Source organism: Lactuca sativa, chromosome 5 (assembly GCF_002870075.4).
Source record: "Lactuca sativa cultivar Salinas chromosome 5, Lsat_Salinas_v11, whole genome shotgun sequence".
NCBI lineage: Eukaryota > Viridiplantae > Streptophyta > Magnoliopsida > Asterales > Asteraceae > Lactuca > Lactuca sativa.
Window position 1 is genome coordinate 63,755,366 of NC_056627.2, and position 17,677 is coordinate 63,773,042.

General features: G+C 36.8%; 2 protein-coding genes across 2 annotated transcripts; one reads left to right on the forward strand and one right to left on the reverse strand.

Moving 5' to 3' along the window:
- Positions 1 to 1,152: 1,152 nt before the first annotated feature.
- On the reverse strand, positions 1,153 to 1,800 carry LOC111920650 (uncharacterized). The gene has a single exon (XM_023916223.1). The coding sequence runs from the start codon at positions 1,798 to 1,800 to the stop codon at positions 1,153 to 1,155; it is 648 nt and encodes a 215-aa protein (XP_023771991.1).
- A 10,648-nt stretch (positions 1,801 to 12,448) lies between these two features.
- On the forward strand, positions 12,449 to 15,329 carry LOC111920640 (bifunctional nuclease 1). Its single transcript, XM_023916212.3, has 11 exons — positions 12,449 to 12,670; positions 13,177 to 13,457; positions 13,564 to 13,734; positions 13,839 to 13,888; positions 13,981 to 14,037; positions 14,156 to 14,221; positions 14,308 to 14,382; positions 14,483 to 14,598; positions 14,684 to 14,775; positions 14,973 to 15,028; positions 15,129 to 15,329. Exons 2-10 carry the CDS (start codon positions 13,181 to 13,183, stop codon positions 15,023 to 15,025), a joined length of 957 nt encoding a protein of 318 aa, XP_023771980.1. The 5' UTR covers positions 12,449 to 12,670; positions 13,177 to 13,180; the 3' UTR covers positions 15,026 to 15,028; positions 15,129 to 15,329.
- Positions 15,330 to 17,677: the final 2,348 nt, after the last annotated feature.

Sequence of the window (17,677 nt, forward strand, 5' to 3'; positions counted from 1 at the left end):
TCTGGATATCCTCCTCTCGAACCCTTATCTGGTGATAATCCTAACACAAACCAGTCTTGCAGAACCAAGTCGCACCTTGCAACTGATTGAACAACGTCGATCCTCGGAAGCGAATAACGGTTCTTTACCGTCAATTTGTTTAGCTCCCGATAATCAATGCACATCCTGTAGGAGCCATATTTCTTATTCACAAAGAGAATCAGCGCTACCAGGGCAAACAACTTGGTTTGATAAACCCCTTGTCTAACAACTTCTGCAGCTATGTTGACAACCCCTGCATCTCTGGCGGCACTAACTGATAAGGTGCCTTGGCTATCGGAGTCGTACTTAGAACCAAATATATACCGAACTCCACCTACCTCTCCGGAGGCACTTCGGAAAAGTCCTCCGGGAACACATATGAATACTCTCGAATAATTGACACATCATCAATCGTCCTCTTCTTCTCCTTTTCTGGTATCCAATACATAAGCCACAAAACCAATGAATAAATAGTTATCCCCCACTTGGGGTTCGAACCCAAACTAACTGGTGTCCGCATTCGATTATCACCCCATTAGGGCTTAATCAATTCCCATGATCACCTTGCTCTCACGTAAAGGGATAGGAACCAAATCAATCAGATACCGCTCGCCGAATAAATCCAAAACATAACCTCGATACCCGCACTGGATAATCATCGACAATCTCTATAACATCCAAAAATATAGTCCCAAAAATTTTGTTTTTATAATAGATAAAAAATAGTATTTTCAAAAATCATCCATACATCTCATCAAATCAATGTATCAAATGTATCTAAATCAGAGTAAGGTTGGAGGGAGTGGTGCCACCGAAACCGCACTCCCTTCACCGCCACATAAGCGTCACATCATTTTCTACTACACAAGTGTGGTTTCTTGCCACACCAAGGGAGTGGTGCCACACTTTTCTTTTCTTTTTTTGTTTACTATTTTAATTTAATAAAACTTCTTTATTAATAAAAAAACATAATTTTAAAAAGATAATATTTCATTAATTAAAAATACAAATACCATACACTGCTTAACTTAAAATAAAAAACCTAAAAATTTAGAAAATCCGATTAGAAACATAAAACCTACAACTTATTAAAAAAAACACACCAAACGATCAAAAACTTGAAAAAAAAAACTAGAAATTAGCCACGATTTGTGTAACGTTTTTCACTTCCTCCTTCATCGTCAAAATTACTTGAAGTTCATCCTCGGTCATATGCGATGTGTCCAAAGATAGTATCCGCATGTCGCTGTCCCTTTGTTTCCGCAGCTCTCTTTCAGAAGCAATTTGCAAAATCTTGTCCATTCTATCTTTTATACCCTTCATGTCGGTCCCCATTTCTTTCAACTCATCTGAATCCGACGCTTTGACTTTACCTTTGCTTTTTGCTTTGTCTCTTCCCATTGGTCGAGAAGGTGGTGAAACTGGAACAGTTTCATCTTCGTTCAGATCAAATTGAACACTAGCATCTAATGTAGTGTGGTCGGACTCAGATGTTCTATTGCGTTTTGAACCATTGTCAATATGCTCGTCTGATAATTTGCTACTTTGCCATTTCTTTTTATCTTTCACAAAATTCCAAACTTCAAGAAACTTAAAAGCCTTCAGGTTTTCTTTTTGATACACTTTCAGTGCTTTCCTTAAAATCACATAATCGCTTTCTCCTCTTTTCCATTGAAGTTTCATGTTGTTATACAAATCATTAAACAACATGATTTCCTTGTTCATCTTCCCCAATTTCGAGTAAACTTGATGTTTTGAACGGTGTTCTCCATGGTTCATTCCTTTATGGAACCTATGTAAAACGCGGATCCAAAAGCAGTCATGCTTTTGGTCTTTTCCAATCGTCGCATTTTCTGAAATATCAATCCAAGATTGTGCCAACACTAACACTTCCAAGGGTTCCTAACATTTTGCCTCCGCATTCTCTTTTCTTTTAGTTGTTGCTCGAGTGGGATGAGTTTTTGTAACAAATTTCGGTTCGGAATCAGAAACGACCGTTTGTGGTTGTGTTTGTGTTTGTTGAACAAACTCAGGTTGAGACAAAAAATCAAATGGATTAAAATTTGTGTCGGGTTGTGGTAGTGTTTGTGGTAGTGGTTGTGTCGGTCGTTGTGGAAAATACGGAAGCATACCGCCATAATAGTAATATGGAGGTGAAAAAATCGGTTGATCAAATGAAGGCATTGTGGTTGTGGTGTTTCTGACGGGTGCTTTTTCTTTGCTGGGTCTTTTGGAAGAAGACATTTTCAAAAAAAAAAATGGAGGAAAAGAGAGTAAAATTGTAAGGATGTTGGTTGAAAGTTATGTAAAAAGGATAATTATATATATATATATATATATATATATATATATATATATATATATATATAGAGAGAGAGAGAGAGAGAGAGAGTAAAGTAAAAATAAATAAATAAATAAATAAATAAATTCAGTCGCAAGGACCGTTCAACGGTCAACATAGCACCAACCAATCACAGCACGTGGTCCTTTCTAGCCGCAGTGCGGCCAAAACCGTAGGAAACCGCACCCATGGGGCGTTGTTTATGGTCCATGTGGCAAGAGTGCGGTTCCAAACCGCAACCCACTCCCATCAGTCTAAATATGAAATGCAGAATCTCCATGGTGTGTGTGATACAGTCAGTCCGAGCTCTTCCCCTTGGAACCAGAAGTACCTGAAACGTAAACTGAAAACCATAAGCACAAAGCTTAGTGATTTCCCAAAGATACCACATACCAACATAACACATAATGGGCCCCATCCAATGAGATACGGGCCCCGTCCACACTCTCATAACGGGCCCCATCCACACTCACAATATGGGCCCTGCCCAATGAGCATACATATGCAAGCACATACAAGTATCACATAGACAATGAATATATCAACATAATCAACAAGGGCTGAACTTGGTGCCTTAGACCCGCTAAACCCGGTGAGGAAAACTCACCTCGAAAAGTTGAACAAAACGAATGATCCCTGACTGCTGGTCCTACAACCCCCAAGCTATCAATTACCAAATAAAAGCTGATTAACATTTGGGATCTACCTCATAACCAAAAATCCTTGCTTGGGGTAAAAAGACTATTTTACCCCTATCATAACTTGGTCCAAGAATGAAACCCTAAATCACAATCTAAGGGCCCAAAAGTTAAACAATCCAACATATGGCCCAATTTCCAATTGGGCCCAATCCCTCCACATAGGCCTTAGCCCAAGGCCTAATAATGTTTCCTTAGCCCAAAGATTCGATTCCAAATGGCCCAATAAGGCACAAGAAACGAAGTCCAAGAAAGTAGCCCAACCGAGGCCCAAACGACGCGAAGCCCAAATCCATTAAGTACGCTGGGCATACTCAATTGTACACTAAGCGTACATGTTGCATGGCTTGTACGTTGCGCGTACTGGCTTTTACGCTTAGTGCACTCACCCATTAATCCATAATCCCATAAAGCACTTAAATCCTTAAGACCTATGGTTCCAATCACAGATTTGAGCCATATGAAGTGTCTTAAACCATAAAGTTGTCAACTTGATGGCTTGCATGCCCCCAAATGAACCCAAACCTGAAATATGACAATCTACTTCCATAAAAATGACCAATACTCATGCATGGATGATTCAAAGCCTCAAAGATGGCAACTTTATGACTCAAGGATCAAATGAACACCAAGAGTGGCAACTCTAAGCTCCAGAAATGACAATAACTCTCAAGATCTCATCTATGGGACCAAAAAGACCCAAAAACTCAAACAAAGAAGATCTAAGCATAAACAAGGCAAGTTTTGAGCTTTATACCTCAAATGAGTGCCAAATGATGAAGATAACCCCAATCTTCAAGCTCAACTCCAACCACTCTCCTTCACTAACTTCTTATTCTTTTTTCCAAGGCACCAAACTACCAACAATGCACTCCACAAGGTGAAGAACACACCAAGATGATAAAGGGGGTCGATTTTAGGGTTTCTGGACAAGAGAGGCTGATAAGGGGCTAACCCATGGGACTTAAGGACATTATATAGATCTGAAACCCTAAAAATTAGGGTTTTTGGTCCTGGCCACGTACGTTGTGCGTACCTCTTCGTACGCTAAGCATACGTGAAATGCCTCCGCATTCCATAATGGACCATTACGCCCATCGTACACCAGGCTTACGACCAGCGTACGACCTTAGCAAGCCCACTCAAATAAGGCCCAACACCTCTAAGCCCACACAAATTACATAATTACACAATTAGATAAATGATGAAATAATTAAATAATACCTTGGAACCATCGGGCGTTACAGTCTCTACCTCTAATGGATAATCAAGATCCCCTAGAGTGTCATCGAACCTCTTGTTGTGCGCAAGGGTGGCGCCCGGATCAAATATAAGTAAAGTTGGAACACCCTTCACTAGGAACGTCCCCATATAACAACAATTATATAATAAACATAAAAATCAAAGAAAATAATGAAATAGGGTGAAGATACATAACCGTAAACACATATGAGACTGCGTGAGCTTCCTCGGTTGTCAACTGGAAAGCTTGGATCCTAACCACTGGCACCTCCACCTTGCTCCGGCGGCCGTCGATAATCTGCAATGTCGTCGGAGCGGGTGATACCACTGTTCCCCTTGCTATCAAACTTGGACAATCGACATTTTCATGGCCCCACTGATTGCAATGAAAGAAAATCATACATGATCCCTGGTTGGTGGTAATGGCAGTACAATTTATGTTGAAGTGACCAGTCTTGATGCACTTGAAGCAGCCAGAACCACCCGCCTTACAAGCTCTCTCGTGCGTTCGACCATATCGTTTATACCGACCCCGGCCATGCTGGCCCCTCGATCTCGAATCCACAACCTTGGGCTTCTTCCTTGAGCCCTCTGATACTTGCGTCTAAACCAACTTCCTCTTCCTCACAGTCTTTAGATCAATCTCTCGCTCGCGAGCCCCATCTATCATGTCCTCCAATGTCTTGTAGCTAAACATACTCACAAAATCACGTATCTCATCCTTCAACATATCATGGTACCAAGCATTCTTCATCTCATCGTATGGCACATACTACATAACTGTAACATCCCCCTCTGGCACGTATCACAATATTGTCCGCTTTGGGCCACTCGGCACGAGGACTTCCAAGGGGGTCACCCATCCTGGTACTACTCTCGCCCGAGCACGCTTAACTGCAGAGTTCTTATGGGATATGCTGCCCTCACGGCTTTAAAACGCGTTGTGATAGGGAAGGTATCCACACCCCTTATAAAGAATGCTTAGTTCTCCTTCCCAGCCAATGTGGGATCAGATCTAACCCACTACTGTGACATCCCCATTTTCACGGCCAGAAAAGACCGATTTTGTTTATGCTTTGTTTGAAAATCAGAGTAACATTTTAAATAAAAGTGTTGCGGAATTTGTCCCAAAACAAAGTATGACAAAGATTTATCAAAAGCATTTCCCAGGAAATGTATTTCATTAAAAGACTTGGGATGTCATGTTTGATACAGATCAAAAGCATAAACAATACAATATAAGCCTTACTACATTATTTCGTATTTACAGGCCTAAAATCCATTAATCTCTCATCCCAAGACATCACATCTATGCTCATGCGCCACTACCTGTAATACAAGAAACTGAGTGGGTCAGGCTTGGGAGCCTGGTGAGCACATAGGGTTTTCAACCCACAATAAATAAGTTTATTAATTTCATCAACCAACAATAACCCAATAACCCGTTCCCGTTATCCTCACATTACGTCCCTAAACATCTACCATAAGGGACTTATCCTAAGGATTATCATCGGGACAGACACTACTGCTAAGGGGATTCCTTAGCAATAAATGTCCTTAAGGCAACCATGTGGGGGATGGAGTACATCTGGTGAGCACACAGTTCAAATAAACACCTACAGGTTGCGAGCCTGCTAGTGTTCCACTGGACTGTCTAGAATAGTCCGTGGTCGTCATCTATACTCCGCTAGATGATTGGATCATCAATAACATCTATAACGAGGCCTCTCATTATTTCATTTTATCACACAACAACTAATACATCTACCCATGTTTTACCCCAACATTTTCGTAGATATAAAATAAATATACAGTTTAAATCATTGAAAACATGTATAAAAATGTTCATCCAGCATAAATAGCAAGTATTCAGGTAATATGCACACATAGCACGTAATTTATATAAAATACTTCATATCTATGTGTAAGATGAAAGTAACTATGCACTCACTTGAAAAGGTGGTGAATCCGAACTCAGACAGCGCTTCGCTTCTTAAAAATAATTTCCTTCGACGAAACCTAGTATTATTACCACTAGAGTTTAGTCTATTATTCGCCGAGACTAATTAATAGTCTAGCTATTATTACTATTATATAAGCGTTAAACAATACTTATATAGCCCATAATAATAGCCCAATTACTTATTATAAGTTCCTAATAACGTTACTATAATTAAATAAACGATATATTAAAAATAGCGTAGGCGTAGCTCACTTACAGCGGGTTTTATAGAAAACCGGGCTTTGCTTGGAGCAGCGTTCCTGAGCCGAAAAACTCTTCTTCCCGGAGCCATCGAGTACTCCGGGGCTTCCGCCTCGTGCTAGGGAGGTTCCCTAGGCTTTTCGGGGGGTTTCGGGACTAGAGAGAGGTTCTAAAGAGAGAGTAAAGAGAAGAAAGAATGAGAAAGGTGTGAAGAAAATGAGGGTGGGAGAGGTTCTATTTATAGGGTGAAAATTGGCTGAACTTGGTGCCACATGTCACCATCTAGTGGAAAGACTTGGGGAGAAAGCAATGGCCAAGAGTGTGCCACATCACCCATTTTCGCACAGCACACTTCCGACTTTTAAAATCTGTAACTTTCACATACAACCTCCGTTTTTGACGTTCTTTATATCAACGCGTAGGTAAAAATAATATCTACAACTTTCATTTTTACTCCATCGGCTAATTCTCGACCGATCTTAAGTTTAACAGTACAAGGAGATTATACTGTTAAACGTCCGCGTAAAATTCATAACTTTTACATACAGACTCTGTTTTCGTCTGTCTTTTTACCGTTGAGTTCCTATTAATGAGATCTTCAACTCTTATTTAGGTCGTGTAAGTCAAAAACCTCTCGAACTAAAATTCGAGTTTCGGGTCGTGCACTGCTAAGTCGAATCTTAGAAAAATCATAACTTCCTCATACGAAGTCGGATTTGGGCATTCTTTTTATGGATGTTCTCGATTTAACATATACTACAACTTTAGTTTAGATCGCTAAGGCTAAAAAGTCCTCCATCGTAAATTCACTATTTACGTCTCCCGGTGTCGTGCCGGTTTTGCCGTAAAACTTCGGTGGGTCATAACTTCCTCGTTATAACTTGGATTTCGGCGTTCTTTATATCCTCGGAATCCTTGTTTCGACCACTACGACTTTATGTAGAGATATCGGACTTATCTCACACTTTAATTTTGACGCTTATTTTTATCTTTTATTTATTAAATATTTATAAATACATAATAAGCATAAAAATTCACATAATTCACATAATACTCAAATATTTCATCTTTATTAAAAAAAATGTTACAATAGTTGACCTAGACTATTACATCATCAAAAATGCTTAGCCCTGAAAACCGGGCGTTACAATAACCAACAAGGCCCTCTCACGGAACATGACAATGATCTCCGCCACGGTCTTAGTAGTCTGGCAAAGGTCCTGAAACTCCCTCGCCAACTACTGAACCTCAATCATGGGCGCAAATCAACCCTTAATCTCGTAACAAAGTCATCCCAAGACATCGTCTCAACTGTTTCTCCTCCTAAAGCACAATACACCTCCTCCCACCAATCATGAGCTCTCTCCTTTAGAAGATAGGATGCAAATCTGACCTTTGACCCCTCGGGGTAGAAGCTAGTCCGAAAGGCATTCCCAATGTTCGCCAACCATTGTCTACTAGAAATGATGTCCTTCATTCCGAAGAACTTAGGAGCCCCACATGCGTGAAAATCTCAGAGAGTCAGAGAGCGTGCACCCACCATAGCCAACATCTCAGTGCGAAATATGCCCAGACGCTCATCCAATATCTCCATGATACCCTCATTGATGGTACCAAAGATCACAAGAGTTTGCTCCAAAAAGTTGCAAGTAATCTCAAAAGAAATGAACTCCCATATATGATCGTCCAAGGGTCCGACTCCCGAGCCCGAACCCACCCGATCCCTCATCAAGACCTTAACCACCTCGGGTGACCACCATACTGAAAATAAACCACATAAATCATCAGAAAAACACTCGAAGAATCTTACACGATACAGGTCTCGTAGAATCCTCGTGACTCCCTTGAGTCGACTATGAATCTTGTGCTTCCAATAATACGAGTCCAATACTACCTTCCACATATTTCCATACTTTCCTTAAGATTCGTCCTGATTCCCCTAAGTGACACCCTAAATTCCAACACTCCACAATCCTAGTAAACCATGTATTTGCTAATGCTAACTTGACTCTTAGGTTCTCTTAGGACTCCCTTCCCACCACTCTCCACCATCAGTTATAGAAGAAACCCATTAACACCCACTAACTACCTTATGAATATAATTACATGCAACAAAACAGTATCACACTACAACGGTTGGAATCAAACAAGAGTTGCGCAATAGAGTTAAACCCAACCTTTTAAAATTATCTAATTCCTGCAACATGTAACCTAGCATATTCACTTGATATTCAACTAGCACTAGTAGTGGTTCCTAAAAGCACAAAGCAAGCAACATTCGAGCATCGAGTTCTAACTATAGCACTGCCTAACAGGCCATCCTAACATATCATCAGCAATCCATACTAGCATGCAGTTCTAGAGGCTCATATAGTAAGCATACAAATGCATCTCTCCTATCACACAATTCTGAGCAGATCCTTAGCCCAAATCTAGCATGATATTCTCATACTCACATACTGAATCAATAAACATGTATGAGTATTTATGGAACACTTACTTGAGATCGCCCAATTGCATTCATCACACCCCTTCTTTCTAGTAGTAATCCTTTTTGAAAATCATTTATTTATGAAAAACTTACCAAATCCTCAGTTTGAGTTCAGACACACCCGAGAGTATGTTCGAATCCCTCAAACTAGGGCTCTAATACCAACTTGTAACATCCTAAAATCATATGTAAAAAATTTCATTTATAGATCAAACAAAAACCATAAATTAATCATAATAAACCATCCATAAGTATGTCAATGTGAAAATAGTTATCAAAGTATGATTCCAAAATCAGTGAAATGCTAAACACGGGTGGATATGTTATGATTAGGCTGGGCCCTTCCCATTAGAACTGGAAGCACCTGAAACATAAACTTAAACCGTAAGTGCAAAGCTTAGAAAGTTTTCCCAAAGTACCACATGCATACCATACATACAATGGGCCCTCGCCCGACATTAGGCCCCACCCATTACAAATTTTTTAGTAACATGTGATGGTCCCCGCCCATCACATTCATTAGGCCTCGCCTGACATCGGGCCCCTCCCGGTATACATACAAACACATACAATACATGAAAGAGTCACACAAACAACTAGCATCATAACAATAATCAATGGGTTGGCATTGGTGCCTTTGGCCCACTAAACACTGTGAGAAGACTCACCTCAATCTGATGATAAGAAAACACATGCAATTTGTTGCTACAACGGCTACTCACACTGATCACATTCCAAACCAAACCTAATCACCATTTATGGTAATAATCCATAACTAAATTGCCAAATCATAATCCCTCTCACAAACTCAACAATCAATACACATACGATATGCACCCCCGTGTTTTGGAACGAGTAATTTAGGTACGGCGCAATGACTCGTGCTTTCTCAAATAAGGCCTTTTTAAGAAGTTTGATCACTTACCGGTGTAACTCATTATATTCTTTGGGATTCATTCTGTAAGCGGGTTTGTTCAGAATACTCGCACCTGGAAAAAATCAATATAATGCTGAATTTCACGCATAAAAGGAAGACCTGCAGGAATGTCATTAGGAAAAATATTGTTGAATTATGAAATTAAAGGATTAATTAATATAGGTGTGTTAAGGTTGTTGTTCGGTTCTGTCACCACAAGAGCAAACAAAAATGGTGGTGAATGGTTCCATTTGTAATCTAAAATTTATGATTTGGAAATAATTAAAGCCTCTGTGGTAGAATCTCTACTGTCAAGAGGAGCTAGTACAATGTTGAGGCCATCTTTTTTGAAGCTATGGGTGTTGCGATAACCGTCATATTTGACTTGGCGGTTGTATTGCCATGGTCTCCCCAATAAAAGGCGACATGCATCCATAGGGATGACCTCACACCACACCTCATCGTTATATTTATTTCCAATAGAAAAATGTACCAAACACCCTTGAGTCATGCGAACAATGTGTCCCTTCTTTAACCATGTTAACTGATAAGGTTCAAGATGGTTTTCAATAGGTAATCCAAGTTTTTGCACCATTGTTGTTGCCACCATATTTTCACAACTACCACATTCAATAATAACAGTACATACTTTCCATTTTTTTGTACACTTCGTGCGAAAAATGTTATTTCGTAACCAAAGGGTGTCGTCAACTGTTTTGTCGGTGGTGGCAGAGAGGACTCGTTGTACCACTAACCATTCCCCTCGACCGGGTAAAAGAACTTCCTAGTCGTCATGGTCTAGTACTTCCTTTTCCTCGTCAGTATCATATTGACATGGTGGCTCATTCACAAAAGTAACAAGTTGCTTGTATGGTCATTCGCGGGCATAATAGCTTAGACCTTGACATTTATAACATCGAGGGATTCTTGTCCTGGTTTGGGTCATCTCCCCTGTAGAAGTGCCCTCAGATCATTTTGCCAAGTGTACCTCCTGGTCGTGTATTAGATGCGCCAGAAGATCGCAATGGGGCCAAGGCATGAGTTGGTATGGTATGATTTTTATTCTTGAGTTGTTTCTCTACCTTAAGGGCGAGACGACAAACATCATCAAGGGTCCAAAATTGTTGTAACTGGACGACGTCTGCAACATTAGAATGCAAAGCTCCTAAAAAGCGGGCAATGATATGTTCTTCATCTTCGTCAGCTCCACAACGCATTCCTAAGTGATCAAATTTTGTGATGAATTGTTCTACGAAAGAGTTTTGTTGAGTTAAACTATGATATTCAAAAAAACATCTTGCCTGTAATTGATGGGTAGGAATTTTGCATGAAGAAGTTTCTTCATTTTTTCTCATGTGTCAACCCAAGATTTACATTGTTGAACTCCTTTTCTTTTTACATGATCTCACCACAACGAAGCATACTTATGCAACTTAATGGCTAGGACTTTCACTTTAAGATGACCTAGAATATCGCGGAGTTCAAAAACACGAACACTGCTCAACCAATCGATAAACTCGTCTGGTTGCGCCTTCCTTCCGAATTCCTGAATCTCAACTCTTACGCCTAAAGTACAAAGGAGGTCACTATGATTTTGTGGGCGAAATTGAGGATACGGACAACAACCAAAAGGATTGTCCTCTCTGTCGCCAACGCCATTAATAACGATGTCATCCTACTTGATTTTCTCTGGGTGGTCTTCCTATTGTAGTTCTAATTCTCGAATTCGTTGTTGTAGGTGTTCAATTTCTTCAACATCATGTGGATCTCGTCGCAGACCACCAACCCCCAACGCACCACCTCGAGGTTAGGCACTGCGTTGAGGTCGTCCTCTGCCCGCCATGATCGTGAATGTTGAATCTGATACCACTTGATGGAGATCTTGAAAAAAGAGAACACAACAAATAGAGAGAACTAAAGAAAAGAACACAAAATGGGGTTATGGGTATTAATCGTTGTTCATCAATCCCTCTGGCAAACAAAACCAAAACAATAATAAAGGTCTTGACCAACAATTAAGGAAAGAAATCAAAGTTCCAATCAAACATCAATGAGATATTATTTAATTTTAAAAATTAACATAAAATAAGATCTCCATAAAAAAAAATAAGAAGCGCATGCATTTTGACCTTCCTTAAGGCTGAACAATCGGACCGGCGAATAGATCGATTTGAGACAAACCTGAAATGTAGGTTATATCATATATGGTCTTGCTTTGTATCTTATAATCTTTCCTCCTTTTAGATTATTTATAAATATGTTTATTTGGTGATAGGTTGTTGAACGAACCTTCTCACCATTAAATAGACACACATATTTCTACGAATATGGATAAAGAAGTTAAAGTGAGGGACAGTTTTTGTGAAGAGGTGACCTATTTTGGTGAAAAGTGTAAAATTGGCTTGAATCTGCAAATTACAACTTAGACCCCAGACACTTCTGTAATTTACTTTCCATTATAGGGACAGTTCCGTAATTGGATAAATAATAATCCTGCAAAAAGATAAACAGAAATCCCTTAAAAGTCGTTCTCCTTCTGCTACCACTTCTCTATCTTCAAAGAAGAATCTCTTATCTCCTTTCCTTTATCCAGATGTTTTCGAGTTTCCCTAACTGAATCCCTCGATCCATCTTGTTCGTAGCTAATTGATGTTCTATCATTCTGATCTATTTAATTTTCTATTTTGAATTTTCGATCGGCGCCCTTTCGGATTTGGCGGTGTATTACCCATCTAGCTTTTACTCAACTTTATCGGTGGTGAGTGATTGTATATGCGGATGATAATTTGTTAGTTTATATATGTATTTATGGTGTTAATGATCTTATTAGAAATAGTTTGATGATCGCTTGTGAAAACTTTGATGATATTTGAAGCTTAATATGTTGTTGTGGATTTCATTTTGGCGGTATATAAGATCATAGGTATAAATATAATCGATCAGTGTTAATATAACAAAATATTAGTTTTCAGAAATTTCTCCATTCAAAAAAGGAAGTTGCTTCATCAGTTTTGTTTCTCCCTTTTTTTAGGTTACGTATCGGAACTCGGATTCCTTTTGATCTAATATATTATTCATTGATTTAATCTCCTCCCATGGAAATCGGCAAAAATACTTGAAACTTATCTCCGTTGTTCCATTTTGTAAAGCTATCACGATTGATGATTCTGCTACTTGTATCACATAGTAACTGTAACAATAATTAGTCTATTGGATGATATTTGAATGCATCTCAGACTTCTCAATTTGATGATATTGCTACAGGGAAATGAGTACTCTGCAAGGTCCAGTCGTTTGCCCTTCTGTTCGTGGGAAGCAAGGTGGGATTCCTGCAGTCGATGGACCTTTGATGAAGGCAAAGATTCATAGAAGTGGAGTATGTGGATTCAAAGGCGTCAACAGTCATAGGGTTCAAGTGCGCCATCGACCTGGTTCAAAGACTGTGACATGTAGTTTCAGTTCTTCTTCAAATGGAAATGGTAGCATGGCTGAGAGTTTCAATGAAAACGATTCTGATTATGTCAACTCCAGTGTGGTTGAAGCTGGTAAGATAACCACTAAAAACAAATGATTCACAATTACATATTTACAGAAGTTAGTTTATCCAAAATTGATTTCTTTTGTTGGTTTTGTTGGTTATTCATACTTCAGTTGAGGTCAAAAGTGGCCCTGATGGATTTGTGATTAAAATGAGAGATGGGAAGCATTTAAGATGTGCTCACAACAATCCTCAAGGTGGACATCTACCTGATTATGCTCCACATCCTGCAATTGTACTAAAGATGGAAGATGGAACTGGACTTCTTCTTCCTATAATCGTTTGTATGTGCTTATATCTTATTATACTTTTCTCCCCTCTAATTCTCCCCAAGATTCTAGAATTACTTAACAAGATTGTTCTTACTTCTTACACTTTTCCTTTGCAGTGGAGATGCCTAGTGTATTGCTCATGGCTGCTATGCGCAATGTACAAATTGTATGTACATTGAATCAAGATTCCAAATTTCTTGCTTTTTAATGTATTTATTTATCTCGGATTAATCGAAATTGTTTATGTGTGTGTTTCAGGCTAGACCAACTATGTATAATGTAGTGAAGGAGATGATTGATAAGATGGGCTATAAGGTAAGTCTATTGTTACTTTATCATACTCATCAAATATGTTAGATTTCCAAATTCCAATGTACACATGTCACACTATGATACGAGAGTTTTGTTGTGTTATGTTGTGTCTATTTACAAGGTCAAACTTGTTCGAGTAACAAAGAGAATACACGAGGCGTATTTTGCTCGATTATATCTCACAAAGGTATCAACTTTTGATAAAAATCACTAATGCTTCTAGAAGCTTTTGCATAATGAAAAAATGGGTGATTAATTGATTTTGAATCTCAGGTGGATGATGAAGATGAGTGTGTTAGCTTTGACCTTCGTCCCTCTGATGCCATTAATATCGCTGTGAGGTGCAAGGTATGTATGCTCTCAATGGTTTTCTTGAAATAATTCTGAATTTCAATAATTGTCACATAAAAAGATAAAATAATATTATTGTTATTATTATATATTTTAGGTGCCAATACAAGTGAACAAATTCTTGGCTCATAGTGATGGGATGAAGGTTGTTGAATCTGCAAAGGTTTCATTCCAGGGTTCTTCAGATGGTTTAATATTTAAAGAACTTGATCGGTATAAATAAATAAACCTTTTTTTCTTTTCTTTTTTTTTATTTTTTAAAAAATAATACAAATCATGTATCAACTGTTACTTACAGACCAAGTGGGCAGCCTTGTATTGAAACAAAGGAGTTTAATCTCGTAAGAAACATGCTTATTGCTGCTGTTGAAGAACGTTATAGAGATGCAGGTATTTTTTTTCTTACTTTTTGGCTTAACCCATTAAGTCAAAAAAAGATCCCCAAAGATTGATGTCAATAAGACAAAAAGACAAAAAAAATGTAATCTTTTGTCACACCAAAAAGGTGGGACATGGACTGTCATGTAGGTTATGCAGTACAGCCTGATCTGTCATGTCATGTATTGTACTGAGTGTTGTGTTTACAGCTCAATGGCGGGACAAGCTTACTCAGTTTCGGTCGAAGAAGAATTGGGCATAAAAGGTAGTGAACTACAACTACTAATTATTTTTCATTTTGTTGTTGAACATAATAAAAAAGTTTTGAGTAACAATCTATATATCATATGTAATATGTGTTGCAGGGAGGATCCAATATGTAAATAATTGGTCTACAAAGTTTGTTTAAGTAAATAATTGGGTCTGTGTAGTTTTATGGTATTATTATGTTATATGTTATGTTATGTTATGTTATGATGTAAGCCTTTCGTAAATTTGTGAATAGTTGAAAAGTTGTAACACGATGTCTACTCTTATGGACATGTTTGATTTCTGTGTCTTCTTCATAGCTCTCTGTATAGTTATGTATGCTTTTATTGCAAGTTTATTAGGATAGAATAATGCATAACAATGAGATTAAATATAACAAGATAATGAAGATAAGTCATGATGGTGTATGTAAATGAATAATATTAACTTTAAATTTTAAAACTTGAAACAGAATTATAAATGATGATGAAAAAATTATTTTGGGGAAAATTATTTAAATGACCAAAATAAGTGGAGTCATTTAACAAGATTGACAAACTTTTCGATACTTGTCGTTAAACAATCATCAGATTTGCAGTGAATCTCATTACAATTGCAAAATTACTTTTTGAATTAAAAAAAAATTAAAATTCAAAAAAATAGATGTAGTAAAATACATTGGTTGATCTGCTACTTTAATAAATAAAGATAATTTTGCTACATGTTAATCTCTAATGAGTTTTAACATTTGTCATTTTGTGATATTTTTTAAATAAATAATATCTACATGTCAATTTATGGTTTTTTTAATTTATAACATTAAAATGCCACATAATACTTATGTTTATATATGTAAAATATCAAAATGTAATAAATATTATACTAAATTGCAATTAATATGTTTATTTATTTCTTATTTCAAAATTTTATTTTTAAAAAATATTTATTATTTATATTTTAATATTTTATTTTTTTTAGTCAACCCGTATAATACACGGATTTTACAGTTAGTGTACTACTAAATACATATTCATAGATATTGCGAATACAAAAGAATGATCATTTAATAATTTTGTTAGTGACATTATCTACTTTTGTCATTTTGTAATTTTCCAACTAGTTGATTATAAATTATAATAATTGTAAAATGAAATATATATATATATATATATATATATATATATATATATATATATATATATATATATATGGTTTGAAGAATATGTGGCTGTTATGTACCTAATATTAGGTATAAAAGTATCAAAAACTATATAATTTATACAAAATTCAATCAAATATCTCTATCATATTTGTTGTATCCTCTATTAGAGCTTATGATAGGCTTTGTATATATATTTTTTATCAAATTTAATAAATTTAATTTTGCACAACAAACTGTGTATAAAAATATTTTATCAACTACATGTAGTTTGATATATTGAAATTTATTACAGAAAATTATAGTGAAAGATTGAAATTGTTCATTAAAAACTTGGTAAACCTCTTCCCATAACCCATAAAAAAACAATGCAAGTATACATAAGGTATGTATCAGAGGAAGTTATGATGTTTCTACTAGAGATCTAATAAAAAAACACATTCAAAATGTATAGATGTTGGGGATAAATTACAAAATAAAAAAATAATATGAGTTCAAAAGCAATAGGAAGAAGCTAACTACAAAAGAAAATTGTGTTTTTTTAATCAAAATGAAGTCAATTTAGATGGTACTATACTTAGTATTACATACATGACAACTACATATTCACTTTTTCTCTCTCTCTCTTACACACACACACACACACACACACACATATATATATATATATATATATATATATATATATATATATATATATATATATAGAGAGAGAGAGAGAGAGAGAGGGAGAGAGAGAGAGCAAGCGAGTATTATGTTCAAATGTTTCTACTATCTATTGTGTGCATGTGGGATTGATTTTGGACCAATCCTTTTAGTTATTTTAAGAAAGTAATTAATGCATATTAAATGCAGAGTATTTAATTAATACTCATTATATCTTTAACATGTAATATGCATTAATTACTTTCTTAAAATAACTATATCATCTTTTTATAAATACGTATCATTTTTGAAGAATTCTTGTTCATTTATTCATAAGAAAATTTACAGTGTAAACAAACATTCTTCTACAAAATGCCTAGCGAAAAACACGGGCGTTACACAATCTATTCCCTCAAGTTTGTGCTTGATTTTCGTCAAGCTTGAGTTTGAGCCCCAAGGCTTCAAAATCACAGTCAATGAAGATGATGGCGACAGTGACCATATGTTGTCAACGAAGCCAAAGGGATGGGAAATGTTTCATAGTATCTCTGATTAACAGTTTTTTGGTCTGTAAACAGAAAGGTGATAAAATGTTTTTGAGAAAGGTATAAAAAGTAAGATATTGTGTTGATTTGGTTCAACATTTGATGTCAATTGCTCTAGTTTAACAATCATCGATACTTGTCAAGCCATGAAAATTTGTTCATTGGGTGTTTGATGGTTTGTTGAAATCAAATTGCAAGTTAGTATATAGGAAAAGTTATTGTCTTCCTGTAGCTTTTGAATCATATTTTTCTGTAGTTTTTCTCCTTACACCACATTTGAACTCAACCTTGTGACAACCCAAATTTCATTCCGTTA

Bases quoted from the DNA above. Each gene is read 5' to 3' on its own strand.
- LOC111920640 (XM_023916212.3), top strand. From the start codon at position 13,181: ATGAGTACTCTGCAAGGTCCAGTCGTTTGCCCTTCTGTTCGTGGGAAG. The intron at 14,038-14,155 runs GTAAGTCTATTG...TCTATTTACAAG, and splicing joins TTGATAAGATGGGCTATAAG to GTCAAACTTGTTCGAGTAAC. The intron at 14,222-14,307 runs GTATCAACTTTT...TTTGAATCTCAG, and splicing joins CTCGATTATATCTCACAAAG to GTGGATGATGAAGATGAGTG.
- LOC111920650 (XM_023916223.1), bottom strand. From the start codon at position 1,800: ATGAACCATGGAGAACACCGTTCAAAACATCAAGTTTACTCGAAATTG.